General features: G+C 52.9%; 1 protein-coding gene and 1 long non-coding RNA gene across 3 annotated transcripts in view; one reads left to right on the plus strand and one right to left on the minus strand.

Annotated features, from left to right (window-relative positions):
• Positions 1-16,768, minus strand: part of LOC133044432 (uncharacterized) — a 46,605-nt gene extending 29,837 nt beyond the window's left edge. For both annotated transcript variants that reach the window (XR_009689937.1, XR_009689936.1), the window contains exon 1: positions 16,602-16,768. This is a non-coding gene — a long non-coding RNA (uncharacterized LOC133044432). The remainder of the gene's footprint in view (positions 1-16,601) is intronic.
• On the plus strand, positions 1,470-13,472 carry SCRT2 (scratch family transcriptional repressor 2). The gene is made up of 2 exons (XM_061125818.1): positions 1,470-1,602; positions 12,685-13,472. The coding sequence occupies exons 1-2, from the start codon at positions 1,470-1,472 to the stop codon at positions 13,470-13,472; spliced, it is 921 nt and encodes a 306-aa protein (XP_060981801.1).
• Positions 16,769-21,937: the final 5,169 nt, after the last annotated feature.

Below are 21,937 nucleotides of genomic sequence, written 5' to 3' on the forward strand. Positions count from 1 at the left end.
CCCACCACCATGGCACTTTGCCAAGCAGCCTCTCTGGGCAGGGGGTTGCATTCTCCTGCTCCTTGGTCCTACCCAGATATGGGAGCTCCCCTAGGTTTTGGCTGGATGGTGGGGGCGGGGGGGTCTGCTGAGATCCTCCTGGAGACAAAGGAGCTGACCTGCAAAGAGTTCCAGCGGGAGCCCCGCTCCCCCTCCCTTCCCCCCTCTCCCTTCCCAGTCCACGTGTCTCTATTGTCTGCTCCCCGCTTCAGGGAAAGACACAGCCTCGGATGTGTCAAAACCACCACCCCCCGGCAGGCAGCAGGGAAATTAATTACTGGACGATTTTCACTTCCTCTTGCAGCGCCCGCCTGAGCTAGGCACCGGAACAGGACTGGCTGAGCTAGGCTGGGCATCAGCATGGGGGACTTGCTCCCCTCATCAGTTCTGGAAGAAGAAAGTTGAACCCCAAACCCAACAGGAAGCTTCAGTGGGAGGCCAAGCTGGGGAGGGGGGATGACTTCCCCTAGTTAAAGCTGAGTGTCCAAACGGGCCCCTTCAAAACTAGGGGACGGGGAGGGGGCTGGAGGCAGGGGGGGTCTGACGCTGTCGAGCTCACACTCTTCTCTGCATTCCCTTCCTTGTGTCCCCATGTGCCTGAACCCCGCCTGCTCAGACCGTTCTACCTCCTCTCCTCTCTCCTTCTGTCTTGCATTTCTCTTCCCCTTTCTTTGCATCCCTGGGGTGCTTTCTTTTTGTGTATCTGGAGGTCTCTTTTTCTCCCGTGGGTGTGTGTTGTTACTTCTCTCCGTCTCTGCCTTTCTCTCTCTCTCGCTCTCTCTCTCTCTGTCGTGTCTTTTTGTCCTTATCTTGGTCTCTGCTCCTATTTCTATCTCTTTCACTGTGTATGTATCTCTCTTTTTCTGTATGTCTCTTTCTGTCTTTCTCTGTGTATCTCATCTCCGCTCTCTCTCTCTCCCCCTTGTTCCCCCCCCCCCCGCCCCCCTTTCTCCGTCTCTCTCTATCTCTGCTTTTCTCGCCCTCACTTTCTCCCCTCCTGCCTGCCCAGGCTCCCTGCGCCTGGCCTGCCCCCACCGCCGCCGGTTCAGGGGAACGTGTGCGGAGCGATTGTCCTGGGGGACATTTGATGGATTAGAGCGCTGAACAGTTCCATTGCTGGGGACCACCTGATCTCCTCCAGCCTGCGTCCCATATAAAGCCGGCAGCCGGAGTGCTGAGCACAGCTCCAGCGATCGCCTGTCTGAGAGCCGCCGCCGCCGCCGCCGCCGCCAAGCCCGAGCGGGAGCCAGAGCTACAAGCCGGGGCCGCCGCCACCGGTGCCGGCTCCGCGCTGCCGCCCGCCCGCCCGCCCGCTGGGAGCTGTCCAGTGCTGAAACCCCGCGCAGACAGCCAATCGCGCCCGGCTGGCCTCCTCCCCCCGACCAGGGCCCCTCTCAAGTGCCCCCGCCGAGTCCCACGCCAGTCGCACCATGCCCCGCTCCTTCCTGGTAAAGAAGATCAAAGGCGACGGCTTCCAGTGCAGCGGGGTGCCGGCCCCCACCTATCACCCCTTGGAGACCGCCTACGTACTGCCTGGAGCCCGGGGGCCTTCCGGGGACAACGGTGAGTGGGACCCGGCGGGGGGGAAGAAGAGGGGAGGGGAGTTCGGGCCCTCCCCAACTCGGGCCACGAGGAGGGGTGCGCGCGGCAGGGAACCCCGGGAGGAGATTTCCCTGGCTGTGTGCGCCTCCCGGGCTTCCCGAGGGCCGGGCAGGCGGGGCGAGGGCCAGGTTCGTACAAAGGGGAAGTCGCAGGGTCGGCCCATCCCGCCGCTGAGTGAGCGTCAGCCTGGACTTTGAAAGTTGTGGCCCTAGGTTGGTACTGGAGTGAGGGATGGTGAGAGAGAGTGGTGTCCATTAAGGGTTAGTGCTGGGGGGCTAATGCACAAGGCGTTCTAAGGGTCCCCTCCTCCTGGTTGAGGGAAGGAGGCTGGTTGTTCGAGAGTGCTCTCTTGATGGGGAAGGTAAACTGGCCTGGACCACCAGTCCCTGGGGAGAGAGGGCTGGCTCCCTAGGGGTAGCTGGGGGCACGCTCTTTCCCTTCAAGCCTGCTCCCCCTGGTGATGCCAGACAAGTCTTCTCAGCCCCCTCTCTCAGCAACTCTTTTGTTACCCTCAGCCACATGCCTGCCAAAGGCTGGGCCTGTCCTGGGGACTGAGAGGAAGAGGGAATTTCTAGGAGGGGTTCCCCCAAGGTGGCTCTTGGTCTCCTGGGTCGCACCCCCTTCCTCCCGCTCCAGCTTCTCACTCCCCTCTAGAGCCAGCCCTGCTGTTTCTTGTCAGTCCCCCACCCCCAACACACTCTATTTCTTTTCAGAGCAAGTTCCTATAGTGACAAGGGTTTGGGGGACAAGAGAGGTCATTCAGGCCCAAAAAGGGGTGATCTCTGGAGGTTGTGGGGAAAAATCAGAGACTGGTTCTGTGGACCCCATCCCCCATTAGGGGGATCACAAAAGGGTTCTCCTCTGATGGTCCCCACCAGGACAGGTGTCTGAAGAGGAGGCATCCCTTTGGCAGTAAGAAATCTGACATCACATGTGGCATCAGCTTTGGGGTGTGCGTGTGTGTTGTATGTGTGTATGTGCATATGTGTGTAAGTGGGAAGGAAAGAGGAGAGGAGAGAAAAAGGAGAAAAGAAAGGGCTGAAGATGAGGAGGTAGCTGAGATGGCAAAGGCAGGAGGGTGGGAGCTTCTGCCTCAGGGATTTCCAAGCACTTCGCCCACATTCCATCACTCCGCCAAGCCAGGTAGCAAGAGGGCGCTGGGTAAAATGCTCTGTGACCTCATCAAGGTCAAAGAAATTAGGGAGCAAACAGGGATACAGCTCCAGCCCCTCACCCCCTGACCTCCCCCAGATCCCCAAGAGAACCAACCCCCTTTTCTTTGCCCCACGTTTCTTATTCTACTGTCCTCTTTCTTGACCCCAGGGGCTCTGGGGGTTGAGGACTGAATCCCAGGGATATGGCTGGGCTTATCTGAGTGCTGGCAGGACAGAGGGTGGACCTGGGGCCATGCCAGGGCCGGGGACCTCGGTAGAAATGGAAATGCCTGCAAGCCTGAGATGTGGATCCCTTGGAGGATGGACACAAAGCCCTGGGTTCCTGCCCACTGAGGGCCCCTTGGTCCTGTCCCAGGCCAGCTGAGGAAACCCAGAGAAGCCCAGAGAATTTCTCGCACACAGCCAAAACTGCAGACTGTTCCTCGGGAGGGAGGCAGGAATGCCTTGCCTTGAATTCAGTCCAAAAAAGCTTTGAAAGGAGCCTCTGAGCAAATAGTGGGAAGCGAGGTAAGGGCCAAGCCATCAGCAGGGATGTTCTACCAGCTTTAACCCCCTAGAACCACCCTGTCCTTGGCCCTTACCCTAAAGGGCTCCAGACCAGCTCCTTCTGGGGAATCGTGAGGTTGTCCTGACAGTCTGATATCTGGCCTGGAACTCTGGGAGGCCTGGGCTGTAGGTCTCTGACTTGCTATGTGACCTTGGGCAAGTGCCTTTCCTTCTCTGATTCTCCATCTCCTCACAGTGAAAGAATTTGGATGGCATGATCTAAGCATCCTTCCAACTTTGACAAGCTGAGTTTCTGTGAAGGTCAAGTGTGGGGTGGGAGGCATTGGAGATGATGATGAGGGTCTAACAGAATGCAGGGGGCCATTGTCAGGGTTTCTGTAGGGCTCCATTTACCATCCGATGTCTGGCTAAGGGTGGCAGAGTTTCTGAGGCCAAGCACTTTTCTTGGTTTCAGTCTCTGCAGGCAGCCCAGGGCCGAGGACAGGTACTCTGACCTGGCTGCCCTGGCAGCGTCTGCAGTAAATGGTTAGTGCCAGAGACCAAGGGGTGACCCTTCAAGCCTGAGTATGGCTGGGAAACACAGAGTCTGCCTTATTCTGTGATGAGGCCGGGTGGGGGGGGGGGGTGCCTCTTCCATCCCTGGGGTGTGGCCAGACTGGGAAATGAAGGCTCCTGCATCCCACGGGTGGGTAGGGGTGCTGGGGGTCCTCGGAGAGCCTGCCGGCATCTAGTGGTCCGTTGTCTCCGCTCTGCCGGAAATAACCTTGCTGAGCGTTTGAGGGAAGTGTGAAAAATTGCTGAGCCGACGTTTTTCTCTCCCAGCGTGTGTAAGTGTGCTGGGTAAACAAGGAGAAAGAGAGGAGGGGGGGAGGTGAGGAGAGTGCGGGAGAGGAGGAGGGGGGAAGGAGAAAGGAGGGAGGGAAAGGGGGAGAGCCTGGGGCTGGAGATAGTTCCAGTTATTAGAAAGATCCTCTTACAAGCCATTCCTGCAGCAACAACGGCTGCAGGGTCAGGGAGACCAATGGGAGGGGAATCTGGGATGGGGGTGGTGGGCAGGAAGGGAGCCTGTGAATGTGGAGGTCAGGGGAACCACAGGCTCCTGACTGATGAAGATGCAAGACCCCAAATTAAAGAGTACCCCCAGCCCAGGGAAAGCTTGGGAGTGCTGGAGAATTCCTGGAGGACTCCTCCTCCTACACACACACACACACACACACACACACACATACATACACACACACACACACCAGCAGCCTCTGTGGGCCCGGCAGAGGGTGTGGCAGGTACATCTGGGCTCCAGGCTCCCCCTGAATGCACCTAAATAGGGAAGAAGCCCCACAATGGGGCAAGTTCCAGGTTTCTCTGCAGCGCTCCCCAAAGAAGGGAGAGCAGATCTAATTTCACCATCCTCTCCAACGTAATGCCTCTTTTCTCCCCCTCTTGCTTCTCCACTGCTTTCTGCCTCCGTGGAGCCCTCCCTTCCCCTCCTTTCCCCTGGGTGATTCTGAGCACAGATTCAGTCCCTCAATGAGATGGCAATTCACATCCTCCCAACCCTCTCAGAACCTCATCCTCCAACTCCATCAAACTTCCCCCTTCCCAGGCCTGGGCCCCATCCTGGGGAACGCTAGGGACTCATCCATCTGAGAGAAGGAAGCTGCCCACCCAGCTGCACACCAGTGGTCTCCATGGACCCACAGACATCTTCACTGCCCCCGGAGTATCGACCTCTCCACACACCCTAACTCTGAACTCCAGCTGGATGCCAGGTCCTCCATCCTCTTAACCCCCACCACGCCCTGCCCTCATACTCCTTCAGAGTACATCCGACTCAGGCAGATGAGGGATCAATGCCAATCCAATAACGCAGTTGTCTGCCCTCCGCAGCTACATTAAGCCTCCCCAGCAGCTGAGGAAGCGCTCCTACTTCTGCCCATGGGCTTCTCTAGTTGACCACATTATACCAGCACCCGCTTCCGCTCACTCCTTCTGATGGCGCCAAGGAGTCGCCCCAGTCCGGGCCTGGGAATCTGCTCAAAGTCCCCAATTGCCACACGTCTACCCCACACTTTAGAAAGTCTATTTGGGGTGCAGGGATGCAAAAGGGTATCCCCAGTCCCTTGGCAGAGGGAGCTCAGAGAGGGCCGTGGAGGTGTCAAGGGACGCACAGCAGGCCCGCCTGAGTGTTCTTTAACCACCTCTGCCCCTGGCATCTTGGTCTTGGTCCAGGTCCAAGGTCAAGCTTAGAGACATGGCAGAGGTTCAGGTTCAAAGTCCATGTCCAACCTTCATTCTAGGACAAGGTCTGAAGTCTAGTTCCAAGGTCAATGTCCCAGGTTACAGGCTCACTTCAAAATTCAAAACAAATCCATGTCCAGGTTAAAGTTTCAATCCATGTTCAAGTCAACATTCATGCTCCAGGATCCGGATCCGGATCCAGATCCAATTTCTAGTCCAAGGTCATGTCCAGGTCCATTCTCAAGGCTGGCCAGTTCAAGTCTTAGAGCCAGCTTCCTCTGAAGCTCTGAACTAATCTTCCCCTACCCGAACCTTAGTTTCCCTCTTACAAAAAAAAGCAGTCGAACTTGATCTCTTTCAGCTCTGGCCTTCCAGGGACCCAAAATTCTATTTTTTAAAAAATCTGTCAGCAGGAATGTGCAATAAAAGGGATGGGATACTGAATATGGGATACTGAATCTGGGGTCCATGCCCCCCTTAAGCCTGGGGTCACAAGGGGGACATGAAGGAACCAGGCTGAATGTCCACTCTTCAGACAGTCTCAGATTTTGGCTCCTGATAGAGGTCAGGAGAGTATATCAAGTCCCTACGGCAGCATAGCAATTTATACATCCCAAACACACACGCATACACACACAGAGTGGGCTCAGGGCAGCAAGCGCAGAGTGCAGGCGAAGGTCAGCTTCAGCCTCCAGAGCGAAGCTGAGGTTGGAGAGGTGGCTTGCCTGAGGTGACAAGGGCATAAGCGGTGCACTGCATCACCCCTCCCAGGTGGGTGCTCCATACACGTTCCCAGGACCCCTCAGCCTAGAGGTGCTCTCAGGGGCGGGGGGGGGGCGGGGGTGCGCTGTGAGATGCTGCTGGGAGAGATGAGGCCCCGGAACTCTTGGCTTCCTTCCAGCTGTGGTCTCCCCTGGGATGGAGTAGCTGCCGCCAGCCTTTGGCTAAGAAGGGAGGTTGGCATGGGCCCTCTGCCTCTTCTGGGGCACAGAGAGGGTAGGGCAGGAAGCAGGGGGCCCAGAGAGACAATGTACATTATACAAGACACCAGGCCTCCAGAAGGAGGCCCAGAAAGGGCCTCAGAGATGCCTGAGAGGGCGCGGGAGGCTGCTCCACCCAACAGTGCTGGGCAACTCCAGACCCTCAGCCACCAGGCCTATTTCCACAACCCCTTGAAAAATCTTCCCTATTGATTCCTGCAGAGCTGTGGACCTCCCTGTGGGCCACAGGAATTGGGTCACAGTCAGGAGAAACCAGAATATGGGGGATTTCAGGAGGCGGGGAGAGTGGGGAGAGGCTCTGGAGTGCTCTCAACATTGCCTGGGTTTGAGTCAGTGGGCACAAGCCCCACACCCTACAGCCCTGGACATGTTGGGCCAGACCCCACTCTGTCCCCCACTCATCTGGACTCAGGGGCCCCCTCCCCAGTGGGCAGGTGTACCAGCTGCCAGGCCCTTGGAGGAGGTGGGTGTCATTTCTGGTCCAGTGCCCGGGGAACTGCGAACAAAGATGCTATAATAAGGGGAGGGGGAGGCACCAACCCCTTTGCCCAGCTCTGTGAGCAGACAGGAGAAACTATTTTTATCCCGCTTTGCTGCTGACAGACCTGGCTTTCTGCTCAGCTGGCTGGAGCTGATTCTCAAGGCCCGAGGCCCTGGCACAGCAAGACGCAGCTCTAAATATATTCATGCAGCAGCCCCTCCAGACCCCCACCTAGCAGGGCCCAGCCCTCCTCAGGAAAGTGGGCTACCTGGGAAGCTGGCCCATCACTAGGCCCTCTCTTCTTCTACCCAACTAGAGACAGGGAAGTGGGATTTGGGCTGGAGATTCCCTGGAGGAAGTCTGGGACACTGGGAACCTGAGGGAGACTAGGAAAAACAGCACTGGCCCGGGAGACAGAGGGCCAGCCTAGCTCTGGTGGGAACTCGCTTTGTGACCTGGCAAAGGCCCCTCTCTGGGCCTCAGCTTCCATAGAGGTAGGGTACTGGAGCAAGTGGCCGCTACGTTCCCTTAGACACGAGCTAACGAACGTAAAATACTGAGCAGGGTGCCTGGTACACAGTAAGGGCTCAAGCAGGGTTAGTCATTACTTTTATTAATTACTTACAAAGGTTTACAAAGGGCTGGTGCATTTTCTAGAAGAATAGCTTCGCCCCACCCCTAATACCCCGTCATTACACCAGACACAGGCCAACGAGGTGGTGAAGAAACTCACCGCCCCTGCCTCCCACCAACTGAAAATCTTCCCTCCCTCAACAGGTCTCCATGCCTGCTCAGGGGTTTGGGGGGAGAAAACACAAATTCTGGAGGATTTCAAGCCTTACTCCTCCTCCAGTGACCTTGAGCAACTCCTCTGCCCTCTCCAGGCCTCCGGGCTTAGTGCAGTGCCTGGCACAGGGGGTGGGCACAACAGCAGCTGGAAGCAGCAGTGCTTCTCAGAGGTTCCCCCACCCTCATCCCAGGGGGTCAGACAATTGGAAGAGACAATGTGAAATGCCCAGCACCAGATTACTCATAAAATTCCCTTGCAAAAATTTTTTTAAATGTATTCTGGACCTTCAGTCTAAAGTATCAAAACTCTTGAGCAGGGAAAATCAAAAGTCACTCTCAGGTGATGTACATGACATCTCCGCTTCTCCTAAGTGTTTCTGAGCCTTCCTTATAGCCCCATGCGACTGGAGGGGCTCTGTTCTGTCCCTCAAATGGGGCACTGGAGCCCAGAGAGGCTTTGTGACTTACCCATGGTCACACAGATGGAATATGAGTAAAAGAGTCAGTCGTGTCTCCCTGGGTCCCTGGCCCTCCCTGTCTCTATCTGTTTCCAAACAAGAGAGGCCTACCTCACCCTGTTGGCAGGGAGACAGGTAACTCATCCTTCTATGATCACCTGTAGGACAGAGGGAGGCATCTAAAACCTGTGTAAGTTCCATGCACTGAGTCAGAAAAGCACTGCCTCTAATAGTGTCCTAAAGGATTCTGCAGGGTTGAGGTCCAGAGAGGTGAGGTGGTTTGCCCAAGGTAACACAGCAGCCTGAGATGACCCACGTGTGTCCCCTTCACTCTTTAGCAGATTAGAAAATGTAGGAACAATAATAATGACAATTAAATAACACCTTGAGAGTCTACTGTGTGCCAGGCATTGTACTAAGCATTGTACACCATTAATTCAGTCAGTCCTTTTATAAGTTCCTTTATCCAGATGCAGCACAAAAAGGTTTAATAACTTGCCCAAGGTCAGATGGGCTTCCCTGTTGGCTCAGCTGGTAAAGAATCCGCCTGCAATGCGGGAGACCTGGGTTTGATCCCTGGGTTGGGAAGATCCCCTGGAGAAGGGAACAGCTACCCACTCCAGTATTCTGGCCTGGAGAATTCCATGGACTGTATAGTCCATGGGGTCACAAAGAGTCGGACATGACTGAGCAAATTTCACTTTCACTTTCAAGGTCACATAGCTAGGGAGAGGTCTGTGAGTCTGAGAATGAGATGGAGCTGATAGGGACTGGGGGATAGGGGGACAGGACAATTGGCATCATTGAGGGGTCCGTTCAGCCACGATGCAACAAGGGTCTTTCGAGCATCTCACTCAACCTTCTACAGGTAAAGACAGAGTCCAGAGAGGTTAGGCAACCCGATCACGATCACAAAGCAAGTTAGAACCACCTCCACCAAGACGACCACATAAACTCTCATGCAACCCTCAACTCCCACCCCACAACTCATGCCAAACTCCGCAGCTGCTAGCCACCATGTCTGGCCCCACAATTCCTGACCGGAAGGCAATTCCACATCTGTCCCTAAGCAGAGGCTCAGCCTTTGAGGTGCCAGTATTTCTATATAGAGATCCCCAGCAACAGGAGGGAGTGCTGCAGTACTAAAACTCACCACCGGAGGGCACCACAGAAAGAGTCCCGCTAGGGCAAGGACTACCCAGACCATTGAGCTGCTACCAATTTTCTGGATCACCAGTTTTCTCATCAGAGCATGAGCCAGAACCTACACATCTTGGGTGAGGAAACAGTGGCCCAGGTTGGAGGTGCAAGATGTGTCTGTGCAGATGCCAAGAAAACTGTGGGTTTCCAGCACAGAAACCCACCTGGGGAGATTGTTATTGTTCAGAGTAACAGCCAACATGTATCACGCCAGGCACTGGGTTGGAATCCTGGCTCTAAGTTACTAGCTGCACAACCCTGGGCATGTTGCTTAACAACTACTTTATGCCTCAGTTTCCTCATCTGTAAGATGGTACCAACCTCAGAGCCATGAGGGTGGGATGCATTCGTGTGTAAAACCTTTAAACAGTATCAGACACAAGAGTGCTCTGGGAATGTTGGTTATTATTTGTTCACTTTTCACTTATTGTTTGTTTATTCATGGACTCTGTACTACAAACTGTGTGAGTTAGGTGCTTTTATTTTCCCCTATTTCACAGCTGGGGAAACAGAGGCATAGAGGGGTCAAACACTTTGTCTAAGATCACACAGCCAGGAATAGTAAAGTTGGAACTCAATCCTGGTAGTCTGGTACCAAAATTGTGCTCTTAACCAATATTCCATCATTCCTTAATAATAGCACATCCAAGGTCACATTATCAGTGTCCCCCTCCAAATGGATTCTATATATCCCCATACCCAGAGAACAGAGCAGAGACACAGGAAGACATACAACTTGCTGTAGGTCACCCAGCTATTATCAGTGTCAGGAAATCAAGTTGTCCCAAGATCTGGTAGACAGAATGGTCCTGGCAGACCCTGCTCCACTAGGGATTGAGGCTGGCCTGGCAAATCTTCATCACCCATTCACCACCCATTTCACAAATACTTATCAAGTGCTCATTAGCTGGGGCTCTGCCAGTAGATGAACAACCCAGCCATGCCCCCTCCTCCCAGCGTGTGGAAGAGGAGCAGTGCAGTGGGTTCCAACTCTTGTCCCACCCTGAGCAAGTACCACCACCACTCTGCATCTCAGTTTCCTCATCTGTAACACAAGTATTTTTGTGGTGATTCAGCAAGGTGACGGGAGAGAAGCACTTAGCACAGAGCTTGGTACTTAGTATCTTCTTCAGCTGCTCAGTCGTGTCCGACTCTTTGCGACCCCATGGACTGTAGCCCACCAGGCTCCTCTGTCCATGGATTTCCCAGGCTAGAATGCTGGAGTGGGTTGCCATGTACTTAGTAAGTGCTCAGTAAATATCAGCTAGTATTATCATTACCATCAATAATCACAATGGGAAGAAACACAGAAGAAAGAGGGTATCTAGGCATGCCTAACAGGTATTTGACTCAGTCTGAAACAACACTCCTTGAAAGTTTTGGGGGCTTTAGTACCAGGCCTGATTCCTGGAGTGGGAGGAAGGGGAACCTCCAGATGAAAGGCAGACAGGAGGGGAGAATGGGGTGCTGAGAGGCTGCAAACCCGCCCCATTATAAAACTGCCACCACCACTGCCCTCTCTGCATCTGACTAGTGCCCTCCCTACTGAGTCTCCCACCTCCACAACCCCCAGTCATTGTGTGTAGAGGTCCCTGCTGGGCAGCTAAAGGGACAGCGTTAAAAAATAAAGGTACACTTTCTGGGCCGGGGTGCCTTCGGCACAGACTTCACCCTGTGACCATCCCAAAGGCCAGAAGAGAGGCAAAAGCACAAAGGCTGAAGCAGGCAGGTTGTTTCAAGGGATGAATGTTCTGAAACCATTTCCCTGCTTACAAAGCCCTCTTCCACCTGCTCATTTGAATCAAGGATGCTGGGGGTGGTGGAGGGTCATATTTCCTGCTTTGCTACTCTGGGTAAAGAAGCCTAACCCCCACTGTTTTTTGCAATCAAAGGACAAGGGAAATAATTGGTATTTCAGGGCCAGTTTCGTAAGTTTGTGTAATATCTGCCAGAAACTCTCCTGGGAGCCCAGGTCCCAGGGCCCTCAGGGAGGGTGCTGGGACCAGGCAAGGCCCAGGGAAGCTGAGTCAAATCAGGGTGGTCCCTGCCCTTGGAAAGCCCCTGTAGAATGCCCTGGGAGAGTGCCAGCCCACCCACCCAACAGTCACTAGACCTTGAAGTGGACAGGATTTCTGATCCAACTCTAGAGAGGAAGGAGGGGCTCAGAAGGGGGATGAATCTCACAAGGGGACTCCAGAAGGCTTCCAGTGGAGCAGGGAGCAAAATGGGCTTGGGAGCAAGTTACAAGGACATGCCCTTCTTGGAGCATTTATTACATGCCACATACTTGACCTCTTTTAAATCCCCCAGCAACCCTGGGAGGTGGGTTTAACAGGACTGTGATTCGTTCATGCAATGTCTATTCTTTGTACACCTCCTTTGAGCCAGGCACATGCTGGGCACACAGATTTCACTCCGAGAAGCTCACTGTCTGGTGGGGGGCGAGGGGCAGACAATTAAATAATCTTCAGTGAAGTCGCTTTTTCAAGCAAGTAAAAAGTATAATTGTAAGAGCTAACAGTTATACAGCAATTACTGTGTGCTCTTTCTTTACTTCCTTATATGTAAAATGGGAGTTAAAACAGGATCTACTTCATAGGGTCAGTGATGACTAAATGAGTTAACCAGAATAAAGCATGGAGGCGGAGCTTGGTGCACAGGAACAATTAATGCATGGCTCTTCTCGTCACTTTACTCAGTCCTTCCAAAGACCCTGGGAAGGAGTGTCCGATCATAAGCTCCATTTTGCAAATGAGGAAGCTAAGATTCAGGTAAGTCAAAGGACTCGAATGACAGAATGCTGCTGGAATAAAGAAAGCCTGGGTTTTGGCATCAGGCTGCCAAGGTTTGGATCCCGGTTCCACCAAATACTCGTGGGCTTAGACTATATACCTCAGTTTCTCTCTCTGTACAGACTATACAACAATACCTTCCCTGCGTGGCCTTGAGCACTTAAGAAGATAGTCAACACCAAGTCAGTAGAATTCAACCCCACCGTGCTCCACAAGGATGGAGGTGGGTGATTTTTAGTGCGGCCCACGGAGTTAGGATCTGAACCCGGGCATCCTGACCCCAGAAGCACAGAAGCAGGATAGCGACTGCTGCTATACAAGCGAACTTCAGTTCCCAAAGAGAGGCCACGGGGTCGCCTCCTGGGCGCTTCACCTTCCCCGCCCTTGTCTCATCCCCTCCAGGTTACGCCCCGCACTGCCTGCCCCCCAGCAGCTACGATGCGGACCAGAAGCCAGGCCTGGAGCTGGCGCCGGCCGAGCCCGCGTACCCGCCGGCGGCCCCGGAAGAGTACAGCGACCCCGAGAGCCCTCAGTCCAGCCTGTCGGCGCGCTACTTCCGCGGGGAGGCGGCCGTGACCGACAGCTATTCCATGGACGCCTTCTTCATCTCGGACGGGCGCTCGCGGCGGCGGCGCGGCGGGGACGCGGGCGGCGCGGGGGACGCCGGGAGCGGCGGGGGGCGCGCGGGGCGCGCGGGGACGCCGGCGGGCGGCGGGCACCGGCACGCGTGCGCCGAGTGCGGCAAGACGTACGCCACGTCGTCGAACCTGAGCCGCCACAAGCAGACGCACCGCAGCCTGGACAGCCAGCTGGCGCGCAAGTGCCCGACGTGCGGCAAGGCGTACGTGTCCATGCCCGCGCTGGCCATGCATGTGCTCACGCACAACCTGCGCCACAAGTGCGGCGTGTGCGGCAAGGCCTTCTCGCGGCCCTGGCTGCTGCAGGGCCACATGCGCTCGCACACCGGCGAGAAGCCCTTCGGCTGCGCGCACTGCGGCAAGGCCTTCGCCGACCGCTCCAACCTGCGCGCGCACATGCAGACGCACTCGGCCTTCAAGCACTACCGCTGCCGCCAGTGCGACAAGAGCTTCGCGCTCAAGTCCTACCTCCACAAGCACTGCGAGGCTGCCTGCGTCAAGGGGGCCGAGCCACCCCCGCCGCCGCCGCCGCCCGCCGGCCCCACCAGCTGAGCCGCCCACCGCGCCCCCGGGTCCCCCAGCTGCGTCCCCCTGCCCACGGCCCTCGTGGGGACCCTACTCCCAGACCGGAACTTCTCTCTCCGACCCCCAAACCCAAAACTCGCTTCTGCCACTGTCTTCCCCAAGTACATCCCGACCCGCCTCGTCCTTACCGGCTACCAAGATTCGGACCTTGACCCGCTGTCCGCGCTCTCAAGGCTCCCAACTCAGGCACCAGGTCCGCACCTTTGTCGGGCCCCCTAGCCGGAATTTTCTCCCGTCCAGACCCTGCAGCTCTCCCCTTCTAACTTGCAGACCTTTCCTCTCACTTCCCAACTGCGTTTCAGGCCGGTTCTCTACTGGAGCCCCCCACTCTTAAGGCTTAAACCTTCCGTTGACTCTCATGCCTGCCATGGATTTCCCTTCCACACCAGGACGCAGGCCTTAGGAATCTAATTCAGTCTGTCCCAGATCCCCCTGCCCTTACCTTGGCCTTAGTCTAGCCATTCACACACCACCTTCCTCATCCTCTGGGGGACCTTCTCACTCATTACCACCTCCTACTCTCTCCAGACCCCTCATCCCACTAGCAGCGCTCAACCCTCTTGAGTTCACCTGACCTGGGGCAGACATGAGGGTCAATTCAGGGCTTGGCCCCCTAATGTAGCCCCTCTCTCACCCTGGGATAGCCCCTCCTTGGGCTTCCAGCCTCTCCAGCAGATTCTCTGAGCACTTTCCCTACCCACAGGACTACAGGTACCCTCTTTATCTGTTGGGGGAGGTCTGGGGCACCTCACAAATGCCCTTCTCCCCATCCGGCTGGGCCTCTCCAGTGTATTTATTTGTGTGTTTATTTATTTATTTATTATTCTAATTAATCTCTTGCCCTCACCCAGTAATGGTCTGGCTTTCCCAGCTGGACTGGGAGGTCAGGGAGCCAGTCAAGGAGAGGGACAGCAAAGGCCATAGAAGGCTGTCCCCCCACCCAACACACCCCATTTCGGGGAGTGGGGAGAAGCCCTACCCTCATCAGAGCCTGAACTTGCTGGGGAAGGGGGCGTGAGAACGGGAGGGATAGCCTGGTGACCCTCAACTGGGGGGAGGGGGACATCAGGAGGTCAGTCTTGGGGCAGGTCCCCGCCCTCCTGAGCCTTCTATTCCCACTGCAGGGAGACCGGAAAGAGGAGCCTCCCCGATATGTTTCCTATTCATTCCTCTTCTTGAGGAACCCCAAGTTCCAGGGACCGACTGAGCCCCGGACCCGCTGGGGCTTCCGGCCCGCTCCGCTCCGCTCCCCGGGAGGAGCGCTCCCTCCCGCCAAGTCTATGCAACTCTCCCGGGCAGAGGGGCCGGGGCTCCCAGCAGCCCCTCCGTTGGCCGCCACTACCTCCCCCGCCGCGCTTTTGCATGCCCGGGCGAGGACCGAAGCACACACCTCCATGCTCGCGGGCCCTTGCCCCCTCTGCTTTAAGCACACGCCTCTGCCCCATCTCTAGGCGCCCAGCTCGGGGGCAGGAGTCCCAGAATCTCTGACCCTCCCCCCTCTTCCCTAAGCCGCAAATGAGGGTGGAGCCTGGACCTCCATCCCCCCATCCCCCGGAGCAGGGGCACTTCTCTAGGGCTTCTCAGCTCCAGGCCCACCTGGGAAGGGATACGGCAGGGATGAGGGGAGGGAGAGGGGATGCAGAAGCAATTATGGAGGGTGTTGATCCTGTAAATAGGAACTTCCGACAGCAATAATTTTCCATGCATGCTAAGCCTTTTGGCCATATTTTGTATGAGCGCTTGGCGCTCTCCCTCCCTTCTCCTCCCCCATCTCCCACCCCAGACTCCCATCCCTTCCTCACCTTCAGCAGTATTACTTGTAAGGCAATTCAGGGATATTAAAGGGACTTTGGCCACTCATCAGTGCCTCTAGACCTTGTGATGGGGACAAGTGGGGGTGGGGGTGGGGGGACATCTAAGAGGCAACCAGATTTTTTTTCCACTCAATCCCTCCCCACCCCCCACCAGCCTGACCAGCCTGTAGGTGTCACCAGCAGTCACACAGCTCAAGGAGTCCCTTGACATCCACAAGTTACCAGGCATCCTCAGTCCTAAATGGTCCTCATATACTGGGATTGCAAACTGAAAGGGTTCAAGATCCAGATTAATAACATAAGTGAATGAGGCAAGCTGCCCTAAGACATTAGGGGATGGTGGCACCTGAAAACAGCATGTCTCACCTTAATTGCAATGCAAATTAACTGCACCTCTCAAACAAATACAACTGTGGGCCAGATTTGTCCCTTGACAGCCAGTTTACAATTCTTATATTCTTCCCCACTTCACCCTTCTCTCTGGGCCGGGGGCAGGGGAGAGGGTGCGTGTTCTGGCCAGTCCTATTGGTCATACAAGTGGCAAATGCAGGCATGCAAAAAGGTTGACTTTGGCTCAGCAACATTGTCCCAAAACTAGCAGCTACCCCTAGAGCCTGTGAGCTACCTGTCACCAAAAGTGTTCAGTAAGCTGGTGGGGCACCAGTCCATCCTCCTTGCCAGCTGGCTTGGTGAGCTTTAAAAATGCAAATCTCTCCTTGCCTTACTAAACAACTTCACTGGGGACCACTAACATTGTGCCATTTAACTCCAATCCCCCAGCACAGACTCACAGGGTGGGGGTGTGCTCTGAGGGCACAATGCCAGGCTGGGGGGTTGGGAGTATAGGCTGGAACTCCATCTCCCTTTGAGCCACCTTTCAATTTTCTTCTTTTTATAGAAGGGCACTCAAATTTTATACCCTTACCCTGGTGCCTGTCCACCTTTCCTTTCATACACCTCTGGACAGGCTGACTGCATCCTGAACTAAGTTCTAGGTGTCTCCAACAATGACAGCAGTATGGAAATCCCCCACAAAGTTTCCAAAGGGAGTCTGAGGGGCCCAGGCATTTGACACCTTCCCTGGCCATCCACACTGCTCCTGATTGGTTATTGCATCAGTTATATTTGTTTCAGGTCCAGGGAACAGAACCCACCCTAGATAGCATTTTATATTAATAAACATCTAATGTGTCATCTTGTGACCTTAAAGGGAACCAGCCTTAGCATGAAGCCCACAGCCTGGATAGCAGAGCAGAGATGGGAAAGCCCATATCCCCATTACCTGCAGCCCAGAGCACCTCAATTAGCATATGTCCAGTCTGCTTTTCACAGTCCTCTCAAAAGAAGGCCCCTGGGATGCAACTCTGGCTCTCCTCTGCACTGTCTGGCTGCTCCACTTAGTGACTTTGCAGACTCATCTTCCTGTGCCTAAGTAAGGAACCCACTTCCTGTTCCCTCTGTCCTGATCTGTGCTCCTCAAGGTCTCTCCTAGACTCCTCTTCTCACTGTGTATTCTCATGAAGCAATCACACCCACAGCTTCAATTTTCACCCACATGCAGATGACTTGCAAATTTACATTTTCAATTCTGACCTCCTCTCTGAGCTGCAAATCCACATCTCCCTGCAAACCACCTCCACATGGATATCCCCAAAGTACCATAGACCAGCCCAAGTCTGAAGCCATGATGTGGTTCTCTCCTGCATCTATCTCCTTTACCCTTCCATCTAATCCATCAGGTTCTGTTTATTTTTTCTCTTTTTCTTCTCAGTTTCCACCCTAGACCATAGCTACCATCATCTCTTACGTTCTTACTGGTGACCCCGGATCCATTCTGCCTCCACCACCTCCCTTCCTCTCTCCATAGTGACCACAGGGGTCTTTTTAAAAATGCAGATCTGATTATGTCACTCCTATTCCTCTTCTATCTTTGAATGCCTCAATGATTTCTCACTGTGGGGGCTGGGGAGAGGACCCTGTTTTCAAAGACCTACCCAGTCTGACTCTATCACTCTAGCTGAATCTTCAGACATAAGCCCCTTTGCTGTTTGAGTTACAGCCACCACTGTTTAGCAGTTTTGCTTTCCCGGCTGCCACAGGGCCTTTGCATAAGCTTTTCTGACCACCAGTAACATACTTCATTTGCAATTCCAACACCACCACTGTTGACTAGTTATTTTTTTTCAGTCTTTATCTCCCAGCTTGATGATCACATCCTCAAGGACCACATGATTTTGGTTCACAGCACTTACCAATAATGTACACTTTTCCATTAATTACTGTGACATCTGGTTATTCTCTGTCTCCCCCATTAGATTATAAGCTTCATGAGAAAGGCACTGACAGTCCTTTGGGTCAGGGACTGACCTAAAATTTCCTGGGACTACCGCAATACCTAGCCAATAGCAGATGACCAGTAATTTTTTTTTTTTTTTTTTTAATGAACTACACACATTTAAGTCATAATCAATAATGGTGGCTTATGCTTTAAAAAAAAAAAAAAAAGTCTGTTTCCCTCATGGCCATAGATGATTGGTTCAGATTTGGGCATCTGACTAGAACTTGGAAATTTCCTCTCTCCAAATCACAAGACCTGTAACTTGAGAGCTGTGGCTCAGATTGCTAGCTACTTATCAATATCCATCCTCTCCTTCCTTAGTAAGAGAACTCCGTTGTTAGCTGAGCACATTGCCACATTGAATGAAGACTACATGTCCCAGCTGCCCGTGCCGCCAGCAGTGGCCATGTGACCAAGTTCTGGTCAATGACACACAAGGGAAAGTCTTATATGGAACTTCAGAGACAACGCCCGAAAATGGAGGGGGTCATATCCTTTGCCTTTCCATTTCTCCACCTTCTTCCAGGCTGGCCCTTCAGGAACACCCTTGAACTAGGAGGCGACCCTACTCTAAAATGATGGAGTTGACAGAAAGGGCCTGTGCCCCTAGAGACAGTGGAGCGGCCACCCCAGTCCTGGACTTCCCACTTCCAGATTCTCTGTCATGAGAGGAAACATGTTAGGGCATTTTAAGCCTTTCTTGTTAGCTTTCTATGACTAAAAGCCAAAGATAACCCCTGTTGATAGCCACGTTCCTATCACATGGAGGTAATCCCTCTGCCAAGGGAGAGACAGAAAAAAGCCTCCGAACCCACTTTTCTCTGAGGCCTAGTTTCACCTTACAGTCAAGGGAGCAGCCAAGTGTTCCATTTTCATTAAGCTGATTCACGCTGGCTTTCTACGCCTGCAAACAAGAGCCTGGGCTAATACGTTGGAACTAGTCTAGAAGTGCAAAGACAGAGAGACCTTTGAGATCTATTATAAATTTTAAATGTTACCAAACATATTTGATTTGATATTTGACAATATGATATTGACATATTATCATATTTATTGAGCACTTACAGTGCGTTGGGCACTGTCCTAAGGACCTTACTTATATCATCTCTTTATTCTCTCAACAACTGTACAAGTTAGGCACCATTATGAAGGCCATTTTGAAACTTAAGAAACCAAGGCACAGACAGGTGCCTGGTCCACAGTCATCTAACAAGACATGTGTAATTTTAACACAGGCAAGGCTCAGAACTATTGAGGATGATACATGAAATTCCCCCTTTGCCTTAGTTTTGACTTCCCAGTGGTAAAGTCGTGAGTGCAGGTAGTTTATTTGGGAGGTGATTTCAGGAAGTAGGAGTGCAGGGGCAAGAAGAATGAGACAGAGAGTGTGTTAGTGGGGTTGTTGCTATAGTAATGGGCCTGGTACTGCTATTTTCTGAGAAGGATCAAAAAAAGGGCCAAATGGTCTGGAATGTCTCTCACAATTCTCCACCTGTGACAACTAAGACGCTTTTACTCAGCAGCTCTGGTTGCCACTGGCGCACCTGAACACCTCTAGGAGACTCCCACAGGGATGGAAAATATGGAAGCCTTGGCTAGGAAGCCAGTAGTGCTAGGTGAGTCTGGGTTTACACAATACTGCCCACCACAATTTTAGCTGAGATCAAAGGTAGGCCAAGGGGACGTGCCACTGATATCCAGGTCTTTAGTCCACCCTTTCCTTGTCGACAAAGCTCACATTTGTTCAGACATGTATTCATCACTTAACCCATCCAGGGGGCTCAAAGGGGGCTGACCGCAGGGGTGTGGCTGATTGGTCTCCTCCAACCCAATCAGAGTCATCCCAGTGGGTGATCGGTTCCAGCACCCACACTTAAGCAACTTAGCTCATGGTACCTCCGTGGTGGTGGTGGTTCAGTCGCTCAGTCGTGTCTGACTCTTTGTGACCCCATGGACTACCCCACGCCAGGCTTTCTTGTCCTTCACTATCTCCTGGAGTTTGCTCAAACTCATGCCCACTGAGTTGGTGATGCCGTCCAACCATCTCATCCTCTTCTCCTTTTGCCCTCAATCTTTCCCAGCATCAGGGTGTTTTCCAATCAGTCAGCTCTTTGCATCAGATGGCCAAAGTACTAGCTTCAGCATCAGTCCTTCCAATGAATATCAGGGTTGATTTCCTTTAGGATTGACTGGTTTGATCTCCTTACGTCCAAGGGACTCTCAAGAGTCTTCTCCAACACCACAGTTCAAAAGCATCAATTATTTGGTGCTCAGCTTTCTTTATAGTCCAACTCTCACATCCATATGTGACTACTGGAAAAACCATAGCTTTGACTAGATAGACCTTTGTTGGTAAAGTAATGTCTCTACTTTTTAATATGCTGTCTAGGTTGGTCATAGCTTTTCTTCCAAGTGTCTTTTAATTTCATGGCTGCAGTCACCATCTGCAGAGATTTTGGAGCCCCCCCCAAAATAAAATCTCTCACTGTTTCCATTGTTTCCCCATCTATTTGCCATGAAGTGATGGGACTGGATGCCATGATCTTAGTTTTTTGAACGCTGAGTTATAAGCCCATTTTTTTCACTCTTCTCTTTCACTTTTGTCAGGAGGCTCTTTAGTTCCTCTTCACTTCCTGCCATTAGGGTGGTGTCATCTGCATATCTGAGGTTATTGATATTTCTCCTGGCAATCTTGATACCAGCTTGTGCTTCCTCCAGCCCAGCATTTTTCATGATGTACTCTGCATATAAGTTAAATAAACAGAGTGAAAATATACAGCCTTGATGTAAGCCTTTCCTGATTTGGAACCATTCTGTTGTTCTATGTACAGTTCTAACTGTTGCTTCCTGACTGAATGTTTATATCCCCCCAAAGTCCATATGTTGAAGCCTAATCCCTAGTGTGCTGGTAGTTGGTGGTAGGACTTTGGGGAGGTGATTAGGTCATGAGGGTGGGATGATTCTGATGCATGATGTTTCCTCACAGGGTCTCCAGCAGAAGTGACCTCAGGTAACCATCATGTTAACCTGCTCATCAGTGTCCTCTATATTGGCGTTTCTCCCTTCCCCAGTCTTTCCTGGGATCACTTCCTATAGCAGATTATCTTCCAAAGATGGTCCCAACAATATCTCTTTTGTGGGAACAAGCTCTTTTAGAACCTTGCTTCACTTTCCATCAAGAGATGGAATCTCTGTCCTTCCCTTGAGCCTGGTTGGGGGCAGGGTGGTGGTGTGACAGATCCTACAAATAGAACACCACAGAAATGATGCCATGTGACTTCCAAGACTAGACTGGAAAAGGCCATGAAGCTTCTGCCAAGTTCTCTTGGGACACTCATTCTTGAAAGCCAGCTGCCATGCTATGAGGAAGCCCAGGCCACATGGAAAGGCCCCGTGGAGGTGTTCCGGCTGACAAGCAGGATGGTCCAGTGCATGTGTGAGTGAAGACACCTCAAGATGATTTTAGCCCCAGCCATCGAGTCACCCCCAGCCATTGAATCACCTCTCAGCTGATGGCCCAGATACTGCAGAGAAGAGACCACCACTGCCCACGGTGCCCTGCCTGAATTCCTGACCCACAGAATCTGTGAGGATAATAAAAATGGTCGTTTTATGCCACTGCATTTTGCAGTGGTTTGTATTACAGTGATATAATAACTAGAGCAGCTCCCCAAGAAAGTACCTGCAGACAAGTCCCAGTTTCAGAGTCTCCTTATGGGAGAACCCAAACTAAAACAAAAGAATATTGTTAGATCCCAGAATTTCTCCAGCTTCCAGTCCCACACTTACATTAGCCTCAGTGGAAGGTACCTCATCTTAATCCCAACACAAAGGTCAAGCCTTCATGTCATTAGTTTATGGGTGGTGGTGCTGTTCAGTCACTCAGTCATGTCTGACTCTTTGTGACCCCAAGGACTGCAGCACGCCAGGCTTCCCTGTCCCTCACCATCTCCCAAAGTTTGCCCAAGTTCATGTCCATTGCATCGGTGATGCTGTGGATAGTTTAGGGATAGATGGGCCAAAATAATGGAACTGCTGACTGGCCAGGTCCTCCTCCCCCATCAATCCTCCTTTCTCAAGGAGTCTTCCCCAAAACCACACAGGAAAACAAGGTTGAAGTACCAGGCCTTGCCAGTTCTGTTCAGGGATCAGAGGCCATGAACTTCAGGGGAGGGTAAACCTTCTTGAGCCCAGAGGTAAACATCAGTTAAGCTAAACCAATCAGTATAAGGCTTCCGAGGTGGCCCAGGAGTAAAGAATCCAATGCAGGAGACTCAGGT

This window comes from Dama dama, chromosome 23, assembly GCF_033118175.1.
Source record: "Dama dama isolate Ldn47 chromosome 23, ASM3311817v1, whole genome shotgun sequence".
Taxonomy (NCBI): domain Eukaryota; kingdom Metazoa; phylum Chordata; class Mammalia; order Artiodactyla; family Cervidae; genus Dama; species Dama dama.

What these genes read in the sequence shown, in the direction of transcription:
- SCRT2 (XM_061125818.1), top strand. Translation starts at nt 1,470, where the DNA reads ATGCCCCGCTCCTTCCTGGTAAAGAAGATCAAAGGCGACGGCTTCCAG. An exon ending in GGGGCCTTCCGGGGACAACG is followed by an intron (nt 1,603 to 12,684) that starts GTGAGTGGGACC and finishes CATCCCCTCCAG; the next exon opens with GTTACGCCCCGCACTGCCTG.